This window comes from Penicilliopsis zonata (assembly GCF_001890105.1).
Source record: "Penicilliopsis zonata CBS 506.65 unplaced genomic scaffold ASPZOscaffold_2, whole genome shotgun sequence".
NCBI lineage: Eukaryota > Fungi > Ascomycota > Eurotiomycetes > Eurotiales > Aspergillaceae > Penicilliopsis > Penicilliopsis zonata.
The window spans coordinates 983,425-1,004,308 of NW_019208912.1; the positions used below are offsets into that span (position 1 = coordinate 983,425).

Sequence of the window (20,884 nt, forward strand, 5' to 3'; positions counted from 1 at the left end):
GGGAACAATTTCACAACAGAGAGGAGGATGAGGGGGGGGAGGGCGGAGACGAGGGCCGGAGGGGTGGTGGTGGTGGTGGTGGTGGCTGGAGATGAGATCCGGCGGTCAGCGACAAGGCAGTCGGCGAGGGCGTCGATGGGAAGGAGGGGCGAAGGGCGAGCGAGGGTGGTCGGAGACGGAGGAGGTAGATGGGGTAGGCAGGTCGGTGGAGGGGAAGTGGATGGGAGAGGAGGTGCGTTTCTCTCAAGAGGCGAAACGAGGTGAAGGGCGCACTAAAAAAGACTTGGGGGTCGTTGAAGAATGAATGATCCGCCAGGATGCGGATGCGGATCTCTCTCTCTCGACGCAGCAGAGATGCTGAGTGGGTGGGTGGGCAGTGAAATATCGACAAGGCGGTTGGTAAGGGCCCCAGGGAGCAGTCTAGATAGGTAGAGCGTACTCCGGACTGCTGTAGTCTTGTCACTGACACGGATTCTCGGGACGGATCAGGATGCTAGTCTCACGGTGCTGGGAGGGAGCTGTCCCCAAATCGTCATGTACGTTAGTTAGGTAGGCCGTGGAGGTGGAGATGCCAGAGAGAGGATTCTTTGGGACTACTCATTGAGTTAGCAGCCGATCGGAAGTGGGTAAAACGGTACGTAATTAAACATGATTACATACAGGTACGGAGTACTACAGTTAGGTACCTTAGTAGGCACTAGCCATATATTCTCAGAGAATAAATACATGTATATTGAGTATTTAATATTAATCTAGATTTTATAAAACAGTGATATAATATAGATATATAATATATATATATCTATTATAGTATACCAATTGATCTGCTACAGGTACCTAGGTATATAACTTACTAGGTACTAACTAACTAGGTAGTTATATAAATTACATAAATACCGTAATCCTTAGTCACGTTACCGGTCGCAGCAGGGGCCATGGCGCCCTTAACCCTTCCGGGCCATTGGAGCAGCGAGAGCCAGACACTCAGTCACTCGCCGAGCAACTGTTGGCTGATTCATTCCTCTTATTATTATTCTCAGCTCTTCGGATTTGACGGCTCACGGTGCGCCTGTCGCGCTCTAAGCCTCCAGTCTTAGCCTCTAGGCTCGCCGTTCTACTCTGTATGTTCACGTGTCCCGGCTGAGTGACACACTGACTAAAGACCCACGCTGTCTCTATTAACTACTCCGTATTTACTCTGTAGCTGCCTACCAAGTTCCAACTTATGACTAGTTACCTACGGAGTAGGTCCCTTACAATAGTCAACTACCTAGGTACCTAGTTAGTAGGTAGTTAACTAGTTGATTATTAGTATACCTAATCCTCGGCATACCTATATGTAGTACTACATAGCTTCATTACATTAAACTTATTCAATTGGTCTGAATAAGCACTGATTCTATCCCGATCATAGATGATCGAATAAATAATTGATGAATATAATCGTAACACTCAAACTCACTACCCAGTAGTGCACTACTAGGAAAGTGGAAATTGCGCACTGTAGTAGCTACTAGCTAGGCGCCGAGGGGCAGGGGCCAACAGAGAGAATGAGTGAGTCCTTTTATGGCGTACAGAGAGCTTGGCAAGATTCGGTGAGTTGATCGGATGGCGATTCTTGGAACCGTGCTCCGTACTAAGTCAGTCTCGACTACTATTACTATTATTACTACTCCGTAACTACCGTCAATAGTCGATAATAATAACAGGTGAATTATGTCATACTTCGTAGGAGACTACCTAGACTACCAACTACATAATAATTATTACTAGTTATATGGACACCACCTAATCAAAATGGTCAGAGAGTAGTATATAGAGAATGTAGTAAATAATTAACAATAATTGATTGATTGATTGAATTATGGTAGTATAAGAAAATCGAAAAACCATGCAAGGGATTACGTCCCTCGTTCTGTGCCTTGACTTGGAACCGAATTCCAGCCAGTCTGGATGGAGTCGTCCGGCCTTGCAGAGCTGGTCGCGGACGTCATTGTCGTTGCTGTGTGCTGTTCCCACCCTCTGTTTCCCCACACACGCCACTTGCTGACCACGACGAACCTCTTCACCATTTTCCCGTTGAGTTGACTCGAAGTCTAAAGAGAAAAAACAACAAGGCATTATATGTGTATCCTCTGTTGTGTGTGAGAAGAAAGCTCTCATCCCCTCCCTCTCTCCCCTCTGTGTGTGTGTCTGTGTGTCTGTGTGTGTGTGTGCCCCTCTCTTGTCTCTCTCACACCCAAGAAACGCGGTCCCCTCCGGAGTCCACTCCCGCCCTGTTCGCGTTATCGACTTTACCCCTCCTTACACTCTGAGCCCGCGGCGTGTCTGTTTTGCTGTTGAGATTGAAAAGAACTTTCACCATGGCGGAATTCGTGCGCGCCCAGATCTTTGGCACCACCTTTGAGATCACCAGCAGGTTCGTTCTCTTGTCTACACATACTTGATTTGGTGGGGGGGGGAAGACGAGCGTCTTTCCCCCGACATGTATAGGGGGGGGCGTTCCCTCAGTATAGGTTGGGGGATCGTGTGCGCGCACGTGTGTATGCTAATCTCTCTACGTGACAGATACACCGAGTTGCAGCCGGTGGGGATGGGTGCATTTGGTCTCGTGTGGTAGGTCGTCGAACAACCTTACCGGATCCCAAAGAGAAGAATAAATCTGACGTGTTGCGCCCAGTTCGGCCAAGGATCAATTAACGGGGCAGCCGGTTGCAGTCAAGAAGATTATGAAGCCGTTCAGCACACCGGTCCTGTCTAAGAGAACATACCGTGAGCTGAAGCTACTGAAACACCTGCGCCATGAGAATGTAGGTGGTTTTTCGCGCCGACTGGGCGGACTTGGCGGAGCGGAACGGAGCTGACCATATACTTCCCATGTCTACAGGTTATCAGTTTGAGTGACATCTTCATCTCCCCCCTGGAAGATATGTAGGTCATGACTTTACCTCTTCCTCTCTCCCTTCTGGTTGGCTAACGGGACAGCTATTTTGTGACGGAGCTCCTGGGAACCGATCTCCACCGGCTGTTGACCTCGCGACCTCTTGAGAAGCAGTTTATTCAGTACTTCTTATATCAGATTCTTGTATGCACCAATTGCGACCTCAACCCCTCCCCCCTCGTGTTGCAGCGAAATAGGCCAGAATATTGACTGACTATCGTCTGCTAGCGGGGCTTGAAATACGTTCACTCGGCTGGCGTTGTCCACCGCGACCTGAAACCCAGCAATATCCTCATCAATGAGAATTGCGACCTGAAGATCTGCGATTTTGGTCTCGCTCGCATACAAGACCCACAGATGACCGGCTACGTCTCGACACGATACTACCGCGCCCCCGAGATCATGCTTACATGGCAGAAGTACGACGTCGAGGTGGACATCTGGAGCGCAGGATGTATTTTCGCCGAGATGCTCGAGGGCAAGCCGCTCTTCCCGGGCAAGGACCACGTCAACCAGTTTTCCATTATCACCGAGCTTCTGGGGACTCCGCCCGACGATGTCATCGAAACAATCGGCAGCGAGAATGTCAGGATTCTCCACGGCATCATGTAAACTTCCAGGTCTTTGCTGACTATCTCCCTAGACGCTACGCTTCGTCAAATCGCTTCCCAAGCGGGAGCGCCAGCCGCTATCTACCAAGTTCAAAAACGCCGACCCGGAGGGTAAGCTCGAGATTTCCACTTTCTTTTTTTCGTTCAATAGATGAGATTGCTGACATGTCTAGCGGTTGACCTAATTGAGCGTATGCTCGTCTTTGACCCGAAGAAGCGGATCCGTGCTGGTGAAGCTCTAGCCCACGCATACCTCGCCCCCTACCACGACCCTACAGACGAGCCGGTAGCCGAAGAGAAGTTCGACTGGTCTTTCAACGATGCAGATCTACCGGTAGACACCTGGAAAATCATGATGTACGCTTCCCCCCGTTTTTTTCGAGACGCCTCTCCTCTCCCTCTGTTTTTTTTTTCTTTTTTTCTCAAGACCCGTGAGTATTCTATACTAACTACCTTCAGGTACTCCGAGATTCTCGATTTCCACAACATTGATCAAGGGACAGATGCTGCCCATCCTGCTGTGGGAGCGGTGGAAGCCACACAACCCATCGCATAAGCCGATTACACCTATGAGGCCATGACTATATTCGGCCCCCCTGATGACGTGGTACGGCCTTTTTAAAGCGTTATCCTTTTATCCTACCCCCCCGCCTTTTTTCGACTTTGTTTTTTCTTGATATCTGGATGGCTAGAGCTGTGGAGTGGAAGCATGATCTACCATTGACTGTGGACCTTGTTGGTGCTAGTTATAGCAGACGCTTGTCTTGGGAAGGATACTGTGACATTCAAGCTTCCTGTCACGATAAGCCTTCTGATCGAGGGCGGTACACGGATGTCGATACATCGATGCTTGAATAACAGAAATTTTAGAATTTTAACAAAAAAATATAAGTAGAATATGTAGATCCCCACAGTAGAAATAAGGTACGCCTGTTTGTACTCTACAACTCGTGCATATCAAGTGCATAAGCTTGGCTGATATGATAACCGCCGCGGGGGGAACGAACTACGGAGTACTTTAAATTCCCCGGGCCTTTTCTCCTTGTCACCGCTTATCTTGAAGAACAATCCCGAAGAAACATACATTTATCCAACCAGATATAAGAGTAACCTTTTTTTTTTATTTCAAGAGGAACAGAGGAGAGGAGCAGAGAAACTCTTCAAGGAGAGGTGTCGACGCGTTAATTGTTTCCTGCATGACGCGACAGGATGACCACACCACAAAACAGAGAGCGGCCGATTGTGCTGGTGATTGATTTCCACCATGCCAGGTGAGAGAGAGAGAGAGAGGCTTTGGATTGACTTGTTTTTTCTTTCTCTATAAGCTTAGTGTTTTCATATCTCTGATGAATAGTCTCTAGAGGGCCCGAAATCGAATTCTGCATCGCGGACGATGGTGTCGATCCTACTGCGGGGAATGACTGGTCTCTTCTTCCCTTCATGGCGTTGTCGGATGGAGCGCATGCGTGAGGGCTCATTCTTCCCCCTGGGTAGACCTGATTCGTGTAGAGCGATGGACTGATTCTTGAAAAAAAAAATGCGGTTCTAGATCGACGGAAGATTTCTCCTACTTCACGCTCTGCCGAACGGAAACCTCCGCCTCGCCCGCTACCTCCCTCTTCGGCATCTCGTGCTCGCGCCAGATCGATTCAAGCCGATTACTCTATCGCCCGCCGGATGTGACCCGCTCGACGGTGCAGAAGGCTGTGGTTGTTGTGACGGATAATCCGACGAGTTTGGGACAGCTGCGTGAGAAGCTGTCTGTCGTCACGTCGGCTTGGTTTGCGCAGCGGTACGCTACCTACTGTTCAAGAGTTTGCGGGATTACGGATAGGCTACTAACCTTTTTGGTGTCCGTAGTGACTTCTCCGATTTTGATATTCTCAAGGTGTGTGCCGTCTAGGCTGGGACAATGAATATGCGCTGATTGTGGGGGAGAAATTCCGCGAGGGTCTTGTCATCAACTTCTTGAACGAAACGGACAGGTTGACCGATAGCCGGCTCGGTATGAATTCTAGACACCGAGTGAAAGCGCGATTCTGCGGAACCTAATGCATGGCCAGGCCTTTCGCTCCGGGAGATGATCCATGAGTACAAATATCAGACGCTGGTATTGTTCAAAAGTCTGCTGTTGCAGCCAAAGGTAGGCTCATCTTTTCCATTTCTTCATCCGGAGGTCTTCGTTGACGGTGTAGATGCTCTTTTTCGGCTCTCGTTGCGAACGTCTATGCCTGATCCAATTCTCGTTGATCTCGTTGATCCCCGGTCTCATCAATAATATGCAAGACTGCGCAGATCCCGCATTTGATAGCTATGCGCAGACCGTTGAAAGACCTACTTCGCTGAAAACGAGTGAACGGAGTTCCTGTATGACTCCATTCTATGACTCGTCTAGCTGATCTTCGCTGACTTCACTAGTGCTTGCATACATGGGCCTACCTTTACAAATCTTCGGCAAGGTATTATTATCTCTCTTTACTAGTAGGCATTAGGCATATGCAGAGAACATTCAATCTAACTGGAGTAGGGCAGCATGTTTGGCCCCTACACTCCCCTCCAGCAGTTGGATTTGCTGGCAGACTATGGAACCAAGTCGTACGTGGTGGGATCCACGAATTCGCTCCTCCTTCAGCAAAAGGATCGGTACAGCGACATCCTCATTAATGTGCGCTATTTCAACCCCAGACATTGCTATTTTCCTATCAACTAATTTTTTCGCAGCTTGACGAAGACTCTGTTGTGATCAGCTCCCCCTCCTTGCGAACTGCTCTGACGCTGTCACCTGCAGATCGGCGCTGGATCGACTTTCTGACGCAGATCATCAACGAGACGTGGGATGACGCCCACCCAGAACAGCCCAAGACGCATGGATATATGGGATCAGAGGAGTTTATCAGACTTCAGTTCGAAGAGTACCTGCTGGCCTTGCTCTCGTCTATGAAGTACCACGAGGAACTCAACTCTTCCAACACCAGGAGCAGAACACAATTACAGACGTTTAACATCGAGGGCGACCCCGCATTGGAGTTCAACCCGGAATTTCTGGCATTATGGCAAACTACATCCAATTATGCGCTCTTCAAAAGCCTGACGACCGACTCGCTGCTCTTCTCGATCGTTGAGCCCCGTCACCCCTGCGCAGGAGGGTTGACAATCGACGATATCCAACGGCGGCTGTCGCAGCAAGTCGCGGAGCTGCACCTCGATGACCGCGTCCGGGAAGGTCGTGAAGCTCTCAACAAACACTTGGCCATAGGCCAGAAGAAAGTGTCTGCCGCGTTCAACAGCTTCTGGTCGGACATAGAAGCGATGCGCGAAGCCCAACGGAAACGCAACGAGGAAAAGGCCCTCCACTCCCAACAACCTTCGACCACAAGCGCGCCGGGTCTACCACCCTCCTCCGCTGAACCTGCAACTTCCACGTCAGCCGGCATCTCCGGCTCGACGGCACCATCCTGGTTTGCAAACCGCAAGGCCCCCTCTGTAGACATGACACAGGCACAAGCATCCGTCAACGCGGTTGGCCAGAAGGCTGGCGCATATTTCAGCTCGTGGAGCTCATGGGCAAGCGACAAGCGCAAGGAATGGCAGCAGGAAAAGGATAACAAGAAACAACAACCGTCGTCTGCTGCCTCATCTGTCCCGGCGGATGCATCGTCGACACCGTCTCTTTCGGTCAACAGCCCACTGCCCATCGTGACGGAGTTGACTACTACTACTACTACTACTACTACTACTACTGACCATCCTGACCGTGGACGCCGGCAGTCCATGCAGCACCGGCGCGAGGGTTCTCTCGGCATCTCCCGAAGCCAAAGCAGGCGGAAGAGATGGAGCAGCCTCCTTCGCCGACGCGAGAGCGAAGACTTTGGAGCCTCCTATCGGGCAATAGGGGACGATGCCGACCCTCCTTTTCCGAAATCCCCCTTGTCTAAATCGGAGATCTTTTTCCCCGCGAGCAACGACACCTCCGAGCCGCACAACGAAGCCAATCGAGCAGCGCCGGGTGGTGGCCCATCCATCAACGCTGATCTCGATACAGAAGACTGTGATGCAAAGCACCCCCCCGTCAAGATAGAAACCGAGTCCACACCGCCGCGAGAAGACGCGAGTCTAGAAAAACGCACATCAGATGAGACCACGCCTGAAATAATGAATGGTTGAGGAGGCAGCCTTACACATAGCCATATACAAGACGTCTGTCTATTCTCTACATTGTTGCTAGGTCCTTGTCAGGCCTGGCAAAATCACTTGACATATTAACCTGATTATACCCAAGGCAACATGCATGCATTATACTATACCTGGCTATATCCTTGCTACTGCACATACTACATATATAATCCGCATATAAATCGAACCTAATGGCTTCATCCGATGTATAATAATATCATCTTTCATTCTTTTTTCTTTTTTCTTTTTTCTATTGGACAACCTGCAAAGATATTGAGTAAAAGTAAACCTAAATCTATCGTATCCTATACTGTCCACATTCAGGAGAGTAATGCATTATCATTGTTCATGTCGGCGCTGTCATGGGCAAATGGAGATGGAGAGAGAGAGAGAGAGAGAGAGAGAGCAAAAATAAGCAATGATACGGTATCCCTATCATCCAATATGATTGTTCGATGACGGGAAGGAGGAGAGGCAGAGAGAAAGATGCTAACTAGCGCTCATAAGAACATGCAGGTAGGAAATTCAAGCAATGTATGCAATCTCGTCACCGTCCAGGCGCTCAATATAGTCTTTCTCCATCAGGGCCTCGATGTTTTTCTTAATGTCCGGCACCTTGGGCGGGAATCGCGACTTGACCTGCTGGATGACCTCTTGCACCAGCTGCACATGTTTCATCTTCTTGCGTGATTTCATGATACGCACAATAGCGGACTAACTGGCATTAGCATGAACTTGAAGATAGAGGTATAATCTGCGGCTCGATATGAATATGCAACTGGGGAAGGGAAATTACCTGAAGAAGTAGCTTTCGGTCCTCTTCAATAGTCTTGTGTGTATCGTCCGACTCGACCTTTTGCTCGGATTTAATTTGGATGTTAAGATTGACCTTGATCTTCTTGTTTTTGAAGTTGTAGTTCAGATTAAACACCACACCGGGCCCAGGTTTGGACCCCTCGGGGGTGGCGGTGAGCACCTTGGCCTTGAGAAAGATGCTGAGGTTGGGCTCAAGGATCTCTGGCGCTAGCGAGGTAGCTTTTTGAATGTCCGAGTATTCCAGGCTGTCGGTTTCGTTGAAGAGCAAGAGTATCCCCATTTGAAACGTGGACACTTGGAATGTGTACGGCACCTTGGTGCTCTTGATGTAATTGGTCTTCACTTCACCCTTACAGAGCTGCCAGAGCCAGGTGAGTTTACGGCCATTGTGCTTGTCAAAGTAGAAAGTCTGGAACCGCTCGGCAGTCCGAACAATCTCGGGCGGCGCTAGGAAGTCGGTCGTGGGCGGGTTCAGAGGCCAGAAGCCCGTGCCCAGAACCTGGAAGTGCGAATCAAGCAACTTCTTGCGGTCCTCGTCGTCGAGCACCTTCTCCTGCCAATCCCGGTAGTTGGCATTGAGATCCTTGGAGATCTGGATATCTTGGAACATGCGCTGCAGCTTGTTTGTGTATTCGAAACCACAGGCCTCCTTAAGTTTGCTGATCATGCTCGTCTCGGCGTCGTCCGAGACCGAGTTCACATGCACCAAACGTTTCGCGAGCATCTTCGAGTAGAACTTCTGAAACACATCCTTGTCCTCGATATATTTGAAGACGGTCATGATCTGCACCAACATCTCTTCCAGCTCCGACTCTTCCGCCGCCTTTGCACCCTTCTTCAGTAAGGAGTCAGTGTATCGAGCTAGCAGCTCTGGAGACTTGGTGGAACTAGATTTGCAGATAGTGTTGCGGTTGACAAATTCCCGGCAGGCGTTATCCAGCGACCGCACAAACTCTGACTCTCCGTTGAACGCGTCGTTGACAAGAGACTGGTATCGTGTGTGAACCTGCAGCAAAGCGTCGACGTACATCTTCGGTTCGAAAGTCTCGCCCTCTGTGGCAACCTTTTCCACCGCGGCCAGACCTGCCTTGCGCACGTGGGTTTCGAACTTGGCTCGAAGAGGGTCCAAACCGTCTTTGATACGCGACAGAAGTCGGTACATCCGAGCCAGGTCTTCTTGTCGCTCGTTGTCTAACAGAACTTGGAATTCATCGCGGAGCAAAGCGGAATGGGCTGTGACGAGCACATCTAAACAAGTATCTGTAAGATACTTGGTGATATCGGGATGTAAATATAAGCCCACGCGAGCCTTTTCTTCTTCCAAACGGGCCTCCGCCTTCTTCATGTATTCCACGACGCTGTTCTCAGCAACAAATTGCCGCGACTCGTTCTCATAGTAGACTCTTGTCGCCTGGATGAAAGGCTTCTCGAAATAGAATCGATAAACTTCAAGAGTGCTCTTGGTGATGTCATTCTCATCCAGACCAAGAGACACAAAAGAATCAACGATGCTCTTTATCTGGGATTGCTCAATCGTCTCTCCGTTGCGCTGTTTCTCGATCAGGTTGAGCACAGCTTCCATGACCTTCTCATGGACGTTGGCGAAGAAATCTTCCTTCCACTTGACGAGGTGCAGTGTGTAGACGTCGTAAACATTCTTTTTTCCCTCATCAATCTCCCGCTTAACCCAGTGGCGGTTGAGGTAGCGGAAAAGGTGGTTGACGTATTTGGCGGCAGTCGTGTAGCGAATCCACTCTCGGATATAGAATGCCAGCAATCCTTCTTCAGTGTGTTTCTGAGATTCACGGGAGACGTCGTGGAGATGGCGAGAGAGGTATAAGCCTAGTAGCTTGTAGAGTTCTTCACCTTGAAGATGTGCTGCGAGAAGAATCAGCGAGGGGGGGCATCTCTCGGGACAAGCGAGGAGACAAACCGCCACGATGAGTATGTAAGTGTTGTTGTCCATTTCCCACTGCCTTTTGCGATGTGCAGAAGTTGTGTACAGTCCTTGTTTTGTTTATTAGCTTGACTCTGCCGGAGGAAGGAATACAAGTAGGTTAGGGATTGACGAACGTGTACAAGACCATGTACTAAACATGCAACCCAAGGGTGTTAGTTCATACACTTAGAAGAACACGAACCAGATCTTCGACAATGAACTTACAGTCTGCATATCAATACCATCCTCCAACTTCAGCATGACGCTGTTGATACCCTTCTCCAAGAATGTCCATCTGTATCGGCGCGCGTCAGTACGGGTACCCGTTATTCGGTCTCAGCCGCCATCCGTTTGCCAAACTGCGCACTCACGTTGCGTCAAGGTCATCCTTGGGAGGGGGCTGAGGCATGTTCAGAGCCGGCATATTGTCACCAGATTGAGTATGAGAACCGCAGGGAGCCTGTAGAGAAGAGAAAGCAGACGTCAACAGGCCGTCACGGATCAACGCCAACCCAAGACTGCAGCCGATGGTGAATAGCCCAAAAAGAAACTATGGCCACAAGCACAACGCGTAAAACCTCTCCTAGCGCGGGATGTATGACAACAAGGATGTTCCCAAAAAACCTTCTTTGCTATCATATGTTGGTTGGGTATAGGCGGCAACGACAAACGCAGGAAAAGGCGGCGGGCCAGACCACGATCAGAGCCGACGCGCTCAAAGTAGACTCTTACCCTGGAGAAGAGCAGAAATACCGGATCCAGACGAAAGAAAAAGGCTTGGAACAGGAGATACGAGGAGGGAAAACACGAATCAAGAACAACACAAGATGTGCTGCTGCCCTGCCCCAGGCGTGTGGCAGCAGGAGGAGCGGAGAGGGTGTCAGTGGCACTGGTTGGATCTGGAAGGCGGTGAGAAGCCGATCACGCCTGAGGCGTCCCGCGGCTGCTCGTTTTGGAAAGAGTAGTGGGGGGGTCAACTAAGCCACATCGGGCATCCCCAAATACAAGTACAGCATTGCTGGTGTAGCAGATGGAACAATAAGCAAATACAGAGCAAAGCATTTCATACGCTTACAACTTCTGGTATATTTGTTTTGTATCGAAGTTCGACATGCTGACCGTTTACTTCAGCCTGTAATCTGACAGGCTTGAGGGGCTCAACAAAATTTTAGCCACAACTTACGATTGTCACTGTTTCATCTACACACTATCTATTTTTTCTTATCATTTACATGCTAGAGGAGGAAGTATAGTAATAGAATAACTCGAGAACCATACAGAATGGGTACCTACCTGGTATCAATGCTGAAGGTAGCTAGCTGTATTCCCAGTCGAAATATGGCTGCGATGGAACCTCTTGATATTGAATGACGTCATATGATGAATATTATAGGGCAATCATAGAGGTACTCTAGGTCCTAAATGCCCTTTTCTTCAATATAGATTTCTAAAAGAAAAAGAATAGCTTGAATAGGTAGAGTGAGAATTTGAAAAAAAAAAATAATAATAATAAAAATAAAGACCATCCAAATCATCGATGCCTTGAAAGATGAGCGTTTCCTTTAGATCGTTTCAGTGGTCGTATATGTTTTGCAAGTAATAGGCAGTCTTTGTTTATTATACATTGGATATATGCTATTTGCAGGTCTTGAGTAATTCTTTCTCTTCTTTTCTCTTTTTTTTTTTAAAAAAAAAAAAGAGGGGGGGGGATTGATCTGTCAATATCACAGATATCAATGATCCAAGCAACCACTGACAAAAATGAAGGTGGAAACTGATCACTGTATATAGAGAGACTCGACCCAAGAATAGTTAGATCCCAAAAAGCCGCTGTGTATATATGCATATGATATTAAAGGAATCCAAGAAGCGTATGACGGGTCAGATGCGACTAAATAGCTCGAGAAGAAGTCCAAATATTATGATGAGACTCTCTCGACGAGTCTGTTCGTTATTAAAATAGTCAGAAGGCTGCAGATAAGAAACTCAAGGGAAGAAGACGCAGGAACAGACCTGAGAATACTAATTGAGAACGTCATTAGCCAAGCCAGCAGTGCGATGAGTAGGACTGAGGCGAGGGCCTTTTGTCGGTTGCAAATGGCATCGTTCCTAGGGTCAATTTTGGAGTTGATCTCTGTGGACGTGCATGAGCCCTCCACGGCAGTAAGAGAGTCAAAGGCAAGACTGAGGTTCGCAGAGTCGAAGACAATGAAGAAAATATCCAAAAGGACGAGTCGCGCTTTAGCTCTGGGGGAGCGTAAACCTAATGGTTTGGACGTGTATTCATCCCATGTGATATAAATAAGATAGACCAAGGCGACTGCATCGACAATGATTGCCATCAGCGCAGAGCCACCCTGCATATGCTTAACATCATGTGAAAGATGCTGGATCGATGCACCAAGAGCCAGGGCCATGAGAGAAAAGAACCATACGGTGAGACGCAGGATCAGAGGCACCACGGGGCTCCGCAGCAACGATGTGTGGAGTCGCTTAAACCAGAGCTCTCGCCGTCGCTTGGCTTTCAGCGGGTCTTCATCGTCTGCTCCTCCCGGAAGCTGTCCCCGCCAGGGTTGTCTATAGTCACCGTGATTTTCATTCATCCATTCCGGAGTCACGATCTTCTCTTCCATGCCGTCCTGACGGGGATAAGCAATCGATCGGGAGAACGTCTTCCATCGCGATTCAGCGCGTGATTTGAACGGTGTGGTATCGATACTTTCTCCTCGTAGGTGCTCATATTGCGGGTTCAATATCGCGGAAGGTGAATGGTTATGATGAGCAACGACAGCACCATTGGGTTGAGAAGGTAACAAGCGGTCTGTAGCCGTCGATTCGTTTTCATCATCTACACCATGCTCGACCGGCCGGATCCACGCTATACGTTCCAAGTCAGCGGTTAGACGGTCCTCTCGAATAAGGGAGTAAGATGTAGTTTACCTGGGAGCGTGCGAACATAGAACGGCGAGTTTGGATGGCGATTGCCATTTGCAGTGATGAGAAACTCCGCAGGGCGTGAGAGCACTGTCGAGGAGTCTGACGTACCATGCCCAGGGGATTTGTTGTCGCTGTTGGATCCGGAATCGGCGGAGTGCGCAGAAACCTCGTCTGGCATCGAAGGAGGCTGGCTTAACGGAGGGTCCTGACCGGAATTTTCACGGTCTCTGAGCCGAGAAAGCAAATCGCGCGCATCTTGTGCCATTGCCTCCAGAGAGGTCGTTACTCTGAGGCTCTCGGGAGGTCGCGGCAAGAGGGGACTAACGATCTAGTCGGCATCGCCCATATTCCCTGCCACAGCTTGATCAGCTTCTAAATGTTGAGAGAAAAATGCATGAAGAAACAGATCAGAGTCCCTGTTCAACGTACAGTAAGGCAGGTGGTGGCTAGGGTGGGCTTGACGAGCGTCGATCCTGGGCAGCAAGGGAGCACAGCGTGGGAGTGAGCTTTTTGGCTGCTCAGCCCCAGCACGGGAATGACGTCTTGGAAACCACTGGTCCGTTTCGACAACAGGGAACGACGGATTCGACGGCAGAACAAACCGTCGCCCAACGAAATATCCGAGGTGTTTGTTCGCCTGTGGCCAGCGATTGTCCTGGGAAGATTATTCAAAAGGATGAGTATCGATTCGTCGCTACAAATTACTGAGAATTGTCACCCTTCCGGTCACCCTTGATCTCACCAGGCAAACGTTTCCTCTGCAGCTGCTATGCGCCTCTTTCTGATCCCCATCTCGACTCGCCGAGCTTTAATATACGCGCGGCCCCTGAAGAGAGAGATTTCGAAGCAGTTGTCTCTGACTGACAAGATTACCAACAAGGCAGCGACGACATGGGCTCAATGGGAGGAGGCCGACAAAGGATGGAAAAAACACATTGTCTCCTGGGGCAATCGGGTGCAGCAACGCATCCCATTTGAAGAATGGGGCCTCAAGAGCATTCCTTCATTGAATGCTCAGAAGAGAGTCAATCCGGATCATGAGCACACCAAGGTGGACGTGCTGTATCCTGGGAACGCGATCCGGACCGAGAAGCTTCAGTCGATTCTAAGGACAATTGCAACGGCGCGGCAGGATCTACATCGCAGGAAAATGTGGTGGAGCTTTCTTGCTTCGCCGTTGACAGCACCTGTTGCATTGATTCCACTGTAGGTGGTCTACACAAGATATTATGCAAAGCGTCCATGTGTATCATCAAATCTGATTACAGTTTATAGGATCCCCAACATTCCGTTCTTCTATCTGATCTACCGAGGCTGGTCACACTGGCGAGGTGAGTTAGTTTAGTTTCGCTCTTGTCCCTACTACACGCTGACCCTGGAAAAGCGCTGAATGGCTCCAAACACCTTGAATTCCTTGTCGAGCGGAACCTGCTCAACCCGGTCTCTGCCCCAGAGCTCGAAAACTTATACGCCAAGCGGCTATCCAGCGCTTCGATAATCACAGATACCGAAAAGTCGCATGCGCAGATAGCAGATGAAATAGAACAGGGCGAAGACCGACTACTCCTGGAGATGTCGGACGCTAGAAAACTGGCCACAATCCTCGATGCGCCAGAGCTCGCCTTGGAGGCTGAACGCGCCATTGTCCAAGTCCGAGAGAAGCTGCAGGCTGAAAACAAAGCAGCAGAGGAGGGGCAAACCGAAAAGAAAGATATATGAAACATCTAATTGTACTTACCACCACTAGGAATAGACCACTTTAAAACTCAAAGCACTAATACAAGATCAAGTATCGGTATTGGACAGATTCACAATTTGAATCTCAATACCTAATCACTAACCGTAAGAGGTATATATTACTGTATTTTATTCCAACAGAACCACTGCCAAGCCACTAGCATCTCAAGTATTAGTCCGACTCCGGAACACGCTTGGCATGACACCATCCGCAACCGCCGCAATCAGTCCCCCACGAGCAGCTGTACGCTCTGCATTTCTCCCTAGCTGTTATACCAAGTCACCTGCCAGTTTTGCACCAGTGCATTGCAACACATTGATCATGTCAAATAATAAGAAAATCGAGCAATGGGAAATTGAGCGGTACTGGGAAATATTCACGTCGCTTGCAAACGGCCAACCGCGCCTGAACAACTCCCAGGCCGCGTCGGTGCTCCGGAACAGTCGACTTCGCGATGACCAGTTAGAGAAGATTTGGGACCTGGCGGACGTGGATGGTGATGGAGAGCTGGACTTTGAAGAGTTTTGTGTTGCCATGCGATTAGTGTTTGACCTGGTCAATGGGGTATGTCATCATCCCCTGAGTGCATAGCAGAGCTCCGGATATTCGCAATTGTGGGCTCGGTCCGATGAAGTTGCTAATCACCGGCTCAGGAATACCAAGAAGTTCCTCTATCCCTGCCGGAATGGCTCGTGCCAGAGTCCAAAGCTCACCTCGTCCAAGCCACCCACGCCCTGAGCGGTCGCCAGGTCCAATTCGAGCGAATAGAAGACGAAGATGAAACGCCTGGCCTGAAAGATGGGTTTGACTGGTACATGAATCCGTCCGATAAATCTAAATATGAAGAGATCTACACTGCGAACCGGAATCCCCGTGGCGAAATTACATGTATGCTCCCTCTACTCTGCCGGGTATGACTGGCTGAACTCGACGCTGACAAACATTCTCCTTTGGTGCTGTGCAGTCGAATCTCTTCAGGGGCTGTACGATTCCCTGGATGTTCCAGATACCGATGTCCGCTCTGCATGGAATCTTGTCAACCCCTCGGCATCACGCTCAATCAATAAGGACGCCACCCTCGCCTTCTTGCACATGCTCAACTACCGCCATGAGGGTTTCCGCATTCCTCGCACGATCCCCCCTTCGCTAAGATCATCATTTGAGTCCAACAAGATTGACTACCAGGTTGACAACGTTGCGCCTGCCCAGAAATGGGGGGCCGATGGCGAGGAGACACGGTCTAGCCGCAAGGCCAAGTTTGGAGATACGTACCTGAGTCGCCTCGGAGTGGGCGGCAAGACGACCTACCGCCCCAAGGGCACCGATTTCAGTGACACGATACAGGACGAGGAGTGGGAAAAGGTCCGGCTGAGGCGGGAGCTCGTGGAGTTGGAGTCGAAGCTCGAGGCGGCGAACAAGGCCTCGGAGCAGCGGCGGGACAAGCCCCGGCTGGATGGCCGGCCGAACTGGGTTCTCATCAAGAAAGAGGCGCTGCAGCTACTGGAATACAAGGAGCGGGAGCTGCGGGAACTGCGCGAAGGCACTGGTCGGTCCAAGGACGGGCAGGACATGGCTCGCCTGCGCGACGACGTCAAGACGGTGGGGGATCAGGTCGAAGGGCTCAAGAAACATCTGAGTCAACGTAGAGAGATCCTAGACGATCTGCGCAGTCAAATCGAAGACGAGAAGTCGCGCCGATGAGTATAATTGCATTCAACACAAACCACTATTTCTTCATCTTTTTTGCTTTTCCCCTTCCCCCCACCCTCACCTTTCTCTTTTCCAACTGTTCATATGTTGTCTTCGCTCGGTATATACCTAGGTAGCGTGTACGATTTCTCTTCACCCAGCTTTACCGGCTGGCATAGTTATGACTGCTCACTTACTTTTTCTGTAAGCCACACGTGTATCTACACCGTCTGTAATTAATAAGGGATACCTAAAGCACGATGGAACAATCATGACAACTTAACTACTCCCAATAGAGCCTCTATTGATGTTACGCTGGTAGGAAGCAAAGGATATAAGCTAAGAAGAGTACACGCTCAACATAACAGTACGCCGTACAAACCCCAAGCCGCGTAGGGGATTTTTTTTTCTATCAATCACCACACACAAAACGCCAGCGCTCACAATCACATATCCCTCTTGACCTAGCCCGATTCGAGCCGTATAATGCGTTATCATTTCCGAGTAATACCATCCATGATACCGTCTTGGACTGGCCTGGTCTCCACCGCCATGAACGCGGGCCCGCTCTTGTCCAGACCCTTCTCGGCGCGAACGTAGGCCTCTTCGCTTCGATCGGTCAAGATCTCCAGATCACGATCGGAGAGGATAGCACTGGGATCGGCGCCGGCCTCGAAGCGTTCAAACTCATCTTCGCCGAGGGCCTTGCGGAGCTCTTCAACCTCGTTTAGAGGGCCAGAGTCGAGAAGGCTCTTGAATTTGCCCTTCTGGATGACCAGTCGTTCCAGGCGGCGTTTCGAATCGGCTTTCTCCAGGAGCGTCTGCTCCACTGTACCCTTCGTCGCGAGCCGGTACACAACCACAGGCTTGGTCTGGCCGATGCGGTGAGCACGATCCTGTGCCTGGAGATCCTGCTGCGGATTCCAGTCCGAGTCGAAGAGAATGACCGTGTCGGCAGCGACAAGGTTGATGCCTTGGCCTCCTGCACGGGTGCTGAGAAGGAAGATCTTGTGGTTCGGGTCGGTGTTGAAGGCTTTGATCTGAGCGTGGCGGTCGGTCTGACTGATTGCACCGTCAATACGGCAACAGTACCATGAGCGTAGGTGTGTTGCCCAGTCTTGGATGATGTCTAGTTGTGTCTTGAACTGTGAGAATATCAGGATCTTGTGACCCTTGGATAAAAGACAAGGAACAAGGCGATCGAGAAGCAACATTTTCCCAGATGCAGTAACCAGAGTCTCGTCAACCGTCGTAGTCTCGTCTCCCCATGGCCAGTAGAAATTGTGGGGGGAATTGCAGGCTAGACGGGCTTGCATGACTGGGTTCTGCATTTTTTTGTTCGCAATCTCTTTCTCTGTTATGGTGTATTAGTGTATGAAATCGGGGATTTAAATGACAATGTTCAAGAACATACTGGCAAGTTTGATGGTCTTTGCTCTTTCGATTTCCTCCTGTTCTGTTTCACCTGGCTCCAGTATCTCGGATTCCTCATCTTCAATACCATCCTCAAGCTTCCGAAGCTTCGCATTAAACTCGCGATCGCTGATTTCCCTATAACTCTGGGTGGCTCTACGCCTTCTAGAGCTAGCACTGCTGGAAGGCGTGGATGTACGACTTGATCTCAGACTCTTGTTAGGTGTAGGGGCTTCGCTCTCTTCAGCGCCACGTTTCAAACTGGCTGAACGGGAGAGTCGTTCATTCTTGGCGATGAGTCTTGCCGTCGCTTTCTCCTCGAGATATTTGCGGCCTGTTCCGTTGAGAATCTCCCGATAGAGATCCTTCTGCTCGGTGGTGAGCGGTGCGTAGAGAATGTACTCTCGCTTTTTGGGTAAAGAGGTCTCCACATCTGTCTTCAAGCGTCTCAAAAGGAATGGTTTCAGGATGGAATGCATCGCAGTGACTAGGTTGCGCTTCCGACGTTCGATAATGTCGACCTCGCCACTATTGTCAAGCACCGAAGAGAAATCGAACCAGCTCTCAAAGCTTCTGAGGTCGTTGAAGATTTGCGGTAGTAAGAAATGCAAGAGAGACCAGAGCTCGGTTATATTGTTCTGCAAAGGAGTCCCGGTGATGAGGAGTCTATTTGCAGAACTATAACTCATGAGTTCCTTGATAAGTCGGCAATTCATATTCTTCAAGCGGTGTCCCTCGTCCTATTTCTGAATCAGCAAGTTCCAGATTTGTATCTCCCAGAGGAATGCAACGTACAACAACGATATATGACCACCGGTACTGTGAGAGGAATTTCCGGTCGTTCATACAAATCTCATAGGAGGTACAGATCACCGGGAAATCCTTGTCGCCCTGCTGGCTCAGCTTCATATGGTTTTTCCTGATCTCCGCACGGTTCTCCTTGGAACCGTGGTACAAAACAGTCTTGATACTGGGAGTCCATCTAGCGAATTCATCCACCCAATTGCTGACGGTACTAAGAGGTGCAGCTATGAGGAAGGGCCCGGATATCCCGTTCTGTTTGAAGAAAGCAATCAAGGAGATAGTCTGCACGGTTTTCCCAAGGCCCATCTCATCTGCGAGAATACCACACAGCCCGTTCATGTATAATGATTTGAGCCATTCGAGACCCTCAAGCTGGTATTTCCTCATCTTTCCGCCGGTTACCAGCTCGGGCTGCTGTGTTGCAACAAGTTCCTGCTCGCCAATAGCCGTGGGATTGGCTTCGAGCTCATCTGCCGCATGCTCTAGAGCTTCCTGCACAGTGGGTTTGTCTGTTGTCAGGTCCACATCAGCCTTCTTGAAGTAGCTAGATATGCTATTCCCAGCTGCAGCAGCTTTCTTCTGTCGTCCTCGCCTTGATTTCCCTGTTTGAATATTTTCTTCAGGTATTTCTTCCGGCACCACTGGCTTATTCGCATTTGCACGCGTGGTTCGCTTTCCGATCGGTTCTGCGGCCGCGGGCTTCTTCTTTCCCTGTACTGTTTGCTGAGACTGCGGCAGCAATGACTGTTGTTTAGCAGCTTCCAACCTCGCTTCCTCTTGTTGCTTCTTCATCTTATCCGCCATGATAGCCACGAAGACCTATATAATCAATCCCGGGTCCCAGTAAGCATTCGTCCAGCTGTTCAAAACCAATGACGGGCTTTTACCTACCGAACTGGTCTTCAGCAGATGCATCAAGGCCTTAGCCTTGCCATCCATACCAACCAAATCATCCATTGGATCTTCATTCGTGCCGGTACCATCAGTTTCCATCTCTGGGGTCACCTTCGTGTCCTGGTCCACCGAGTCCGCCATGAGTGATGACGCGCGCGTGGAGGTCGGCTGTAGGACACTCCCCGCTACCGAATCCGTAGGAGTGGACGGGGTTGTTAACACAGACATATCTCGTTCCCCCTTCTGCGCGAAATATCAATAGCAGGATACCACTGGCGATGCTCGTCTGATTTCAGGGAGTAATGGGGGGAGAGTGAGGAGAGAGAAAACGAGGGCGGATCTTTATCTGGGAACCAGAATCAGGGAGAGAAAGAAAACGCCCCTATTTCTAACCACACAAAGAAATCCAGAAATAACCGCACCCTGTCAGGGAATTGGTATAGACCATAATCTCTAGGTATAGAGTAGATAATCGTGCTGTTCTTACTGATTATAGAACGCGCTCTATTATTTCCAGCACGCGGATTTTCGCGTCTGAGCACGGGCCAGTTTTAGATTGACTGCATAATGATTCCTTCTCTACAGCTGACGACAGTCTTACACAAACAGTCTTGTTATTTCTCTTTTTTTTACTTTTATCTTTTCTGGGGGGGCAGGGAAGGGGCAGGGAAGGGGCAGGGGCATTTTTTTAACTATTAAACATAAAGTGCAAGCTTCCAGATTAATCTGTCCAGCGTCGGCGGCCAATTCAGACGAATCACCAACACCAACGGGCTGTTACCCAAGGGCATGGATTAATGGAGTATTCGGGGCTATGATGTGGTTGGAGAAAGGAAAACGAACGCAACGAAGCAAACCAGTGTTGTCGCCAACTGGACCATGTCACTCATGTGAAGTTTCCGATAGAAACCAGAGGTCGGAACGGGCTG

The 20,884-nt window shown here is 49.7% G+C and overlaps 8 protein-coding genes across 8 annotated transcripts; 4 read left to right on the plus strand and 4 right to left on the minus strand.

Moving 5' to 3' along the window:
- Positions 1-10: 10 nt before the first annotated feature.
- Positions 11-937, minus strand: ASPZODRAFT_13018 (hypothetical protein; the record flags this gene model as incomplete). Its single annotated transcript, XM_022722446.1, has 3 exons — positions 11-420; positions 468-593; positions 898-937. The coding sequence occupies 3 exons, from the start codon at positions 935-937 to the stop codon at positions 11-13; spliced, it is 576 nt and encodes a 191-aa protein (XP_022584418.1).
- A 1,224-nt stretch (positions 938-2,161) lies between these two features.
- ASPZODRAFT_128475 (hypothetical protein) lies at positions 2,162-4,382 on the plus strand. The gene is made up of 9 exons (XM_022722036.1): positions 2,162-2,419; positions 2,569-2,616; positions 2,681-2,810; positions 2,888-2,931; positions 2,986-3,085; positions 3,170-3,526; positions 3,585-3,663; positions 3,726-3,909; positions 4,012-4,382. Exons 1-9 carry the CDS (start codon positions 2,364-2,366, stop codon positions 4,106-4,108), a joined length of 1,095 nt encoding a protein of 364 aa, XP_022584419.1. The 5' UTR covers positions 2,162-2,363; the 3' UTR covers positions 4,109-4,382.
- A 299-nt stretch (positions 4,383-4,681) lies between these two features.
- Positions 4,682-7,984, plus strand: ASPZODRAFT_128477 (hypothetical protein). The gene is made up of 10 exons (XM_022722037.1): positions 4,682-4,823; positions 4,914-5,018; positions 5,102-5,344; positions 5,413-5,440; positions 5,491-5,557; positions 5,616-5,695; positions 5,748-5,919; positions 5,971-6,011; positions 6,080-6,217; positions 6,274-7,984. Exons 1-10 carry the CDS (start codon positions 4,762-4,764, stop codon positions 7,714-7,716), a joined length of 2,379 nt encoding a protein of 792 aa, XP_022584420.1. The 5' UTR covers positions 4,682-4,761; the 3' UTR covers positions 7,717-7,984.
- A 41-nt stretch (positions 7,985-8,025) lies between these two features.
- Positions 8,026-11,332, minus strand: ASPZODRAFT_156939 (hypothetical protein). Its single transcript, XM_022726288.1, has 6 exons — positions 10,852-11,332; positions 10,706-10,775; positions 10,615-10,631; positions 10,475-10,548; positions 8,522-10,419; positions 8,026-8,439 (listed from the first exon to the last, which is right to left on the minus strand). The coding sequence occupies exons 1-6, from the start codon at positions 10,902-10,904 to the stop codon at positions 8,251-8,253; spliced, it is 2,301 nt and encodes a 766-aa protein (XP_022584421.1). The 5' UTR covers positions 10,905-11,332; the 3' UTR covers positions 8,026-8,250.
- Positions 11,333-12,364: 1,032 nt separating this feature from the next.
- On the minus strand, positions 12,365-13,775 carry ASPZODRAFT_128482 (hypothetical protein). Its single transcript, XM_022722038.1, has 3 exons — positions 13,421-13,775; positions 12,494-13,358; positions 12,365-12,424 (listed from the first exon to the last, which is right to left on the minus strand). Exons 1-3 carry the CDS (start codon positions 13,680-13,682, stop codon positions 12,400-12,402), a joined length of 1,152 nt encoding a protein of 383 aa, XP_022584422.1. The 5' UTR covers positions 13,683-13,775; the 3' UTR covers positions 12,365-12,399.
- A 411-nt stretch (positions 13,776-14,186) lies between these two features.
- On the plus strand, positions 14,187-15,136 carry ASPZODRAFT_58052 (hypothetical protein; the record flags this gene model as incomplete). The annotated part of the gene is made up of 3 exons (XM_022728737.1): positions 14,187-14,623; positions 14,693-14,748; positions 14,802-15,136. The coding sequence occupies 3 exons, from the start codon at positions 14,187-14,189 to the stop codon at positions 15,134-15,136; spliced, it is 828 nt and encodes a 275-aa protein (XP_022584423.1).
- Positions 15,137-15,363: 227 nt separating this feature from the next.
- ASPZODRAFT_128483 (hypothetical protein) lies at positions 15,364-17,019 on the plus strand. The gene is made up of 3 exons (XM_022722039.1): positions 15,364-15,719; positions 15,809-16,043; positions 16,120-17,019. The coding sequence occupies exons 1-3, from the start codon at positions 15,477-15,479 to the stop codon at positions 16,854-16,856; spliced, it is 1,215 nt and encodes a 404-aa protein (XP_022584424.1). The 5' UTR covers positions 15,364-15,476; the 3' UTR covers positions 16,857-17,019.
- Positions 17,020-17,132: 113 nt separating this feature from the next.
- ASPZODRAFT_89549 (hypothetical protein) lies at positions 17,133-20,504 on the minus strand. Its single transcript, XM_022730362.1, has 4 exons — positions 19,953-20,504; positions 19,053-19,880; positions 18,259-18,997; positions 17,133-18,198 (listed from the first exon to the last, which is right to left on the minus strand). Exons 1-4 carry the CDS (start codon positions 20,181-20,183, stop codon positions 17,339-17,341), a joined length of 2,658 nt encoding a protein of 885 aa, XP_022584425.1. The 5' UTR covers positions 20,184-20,504; the 3' UTR covers positions 17,133-17,338.
- Positions 20,505-20,884: the final 380 nt, after the last annotated feature.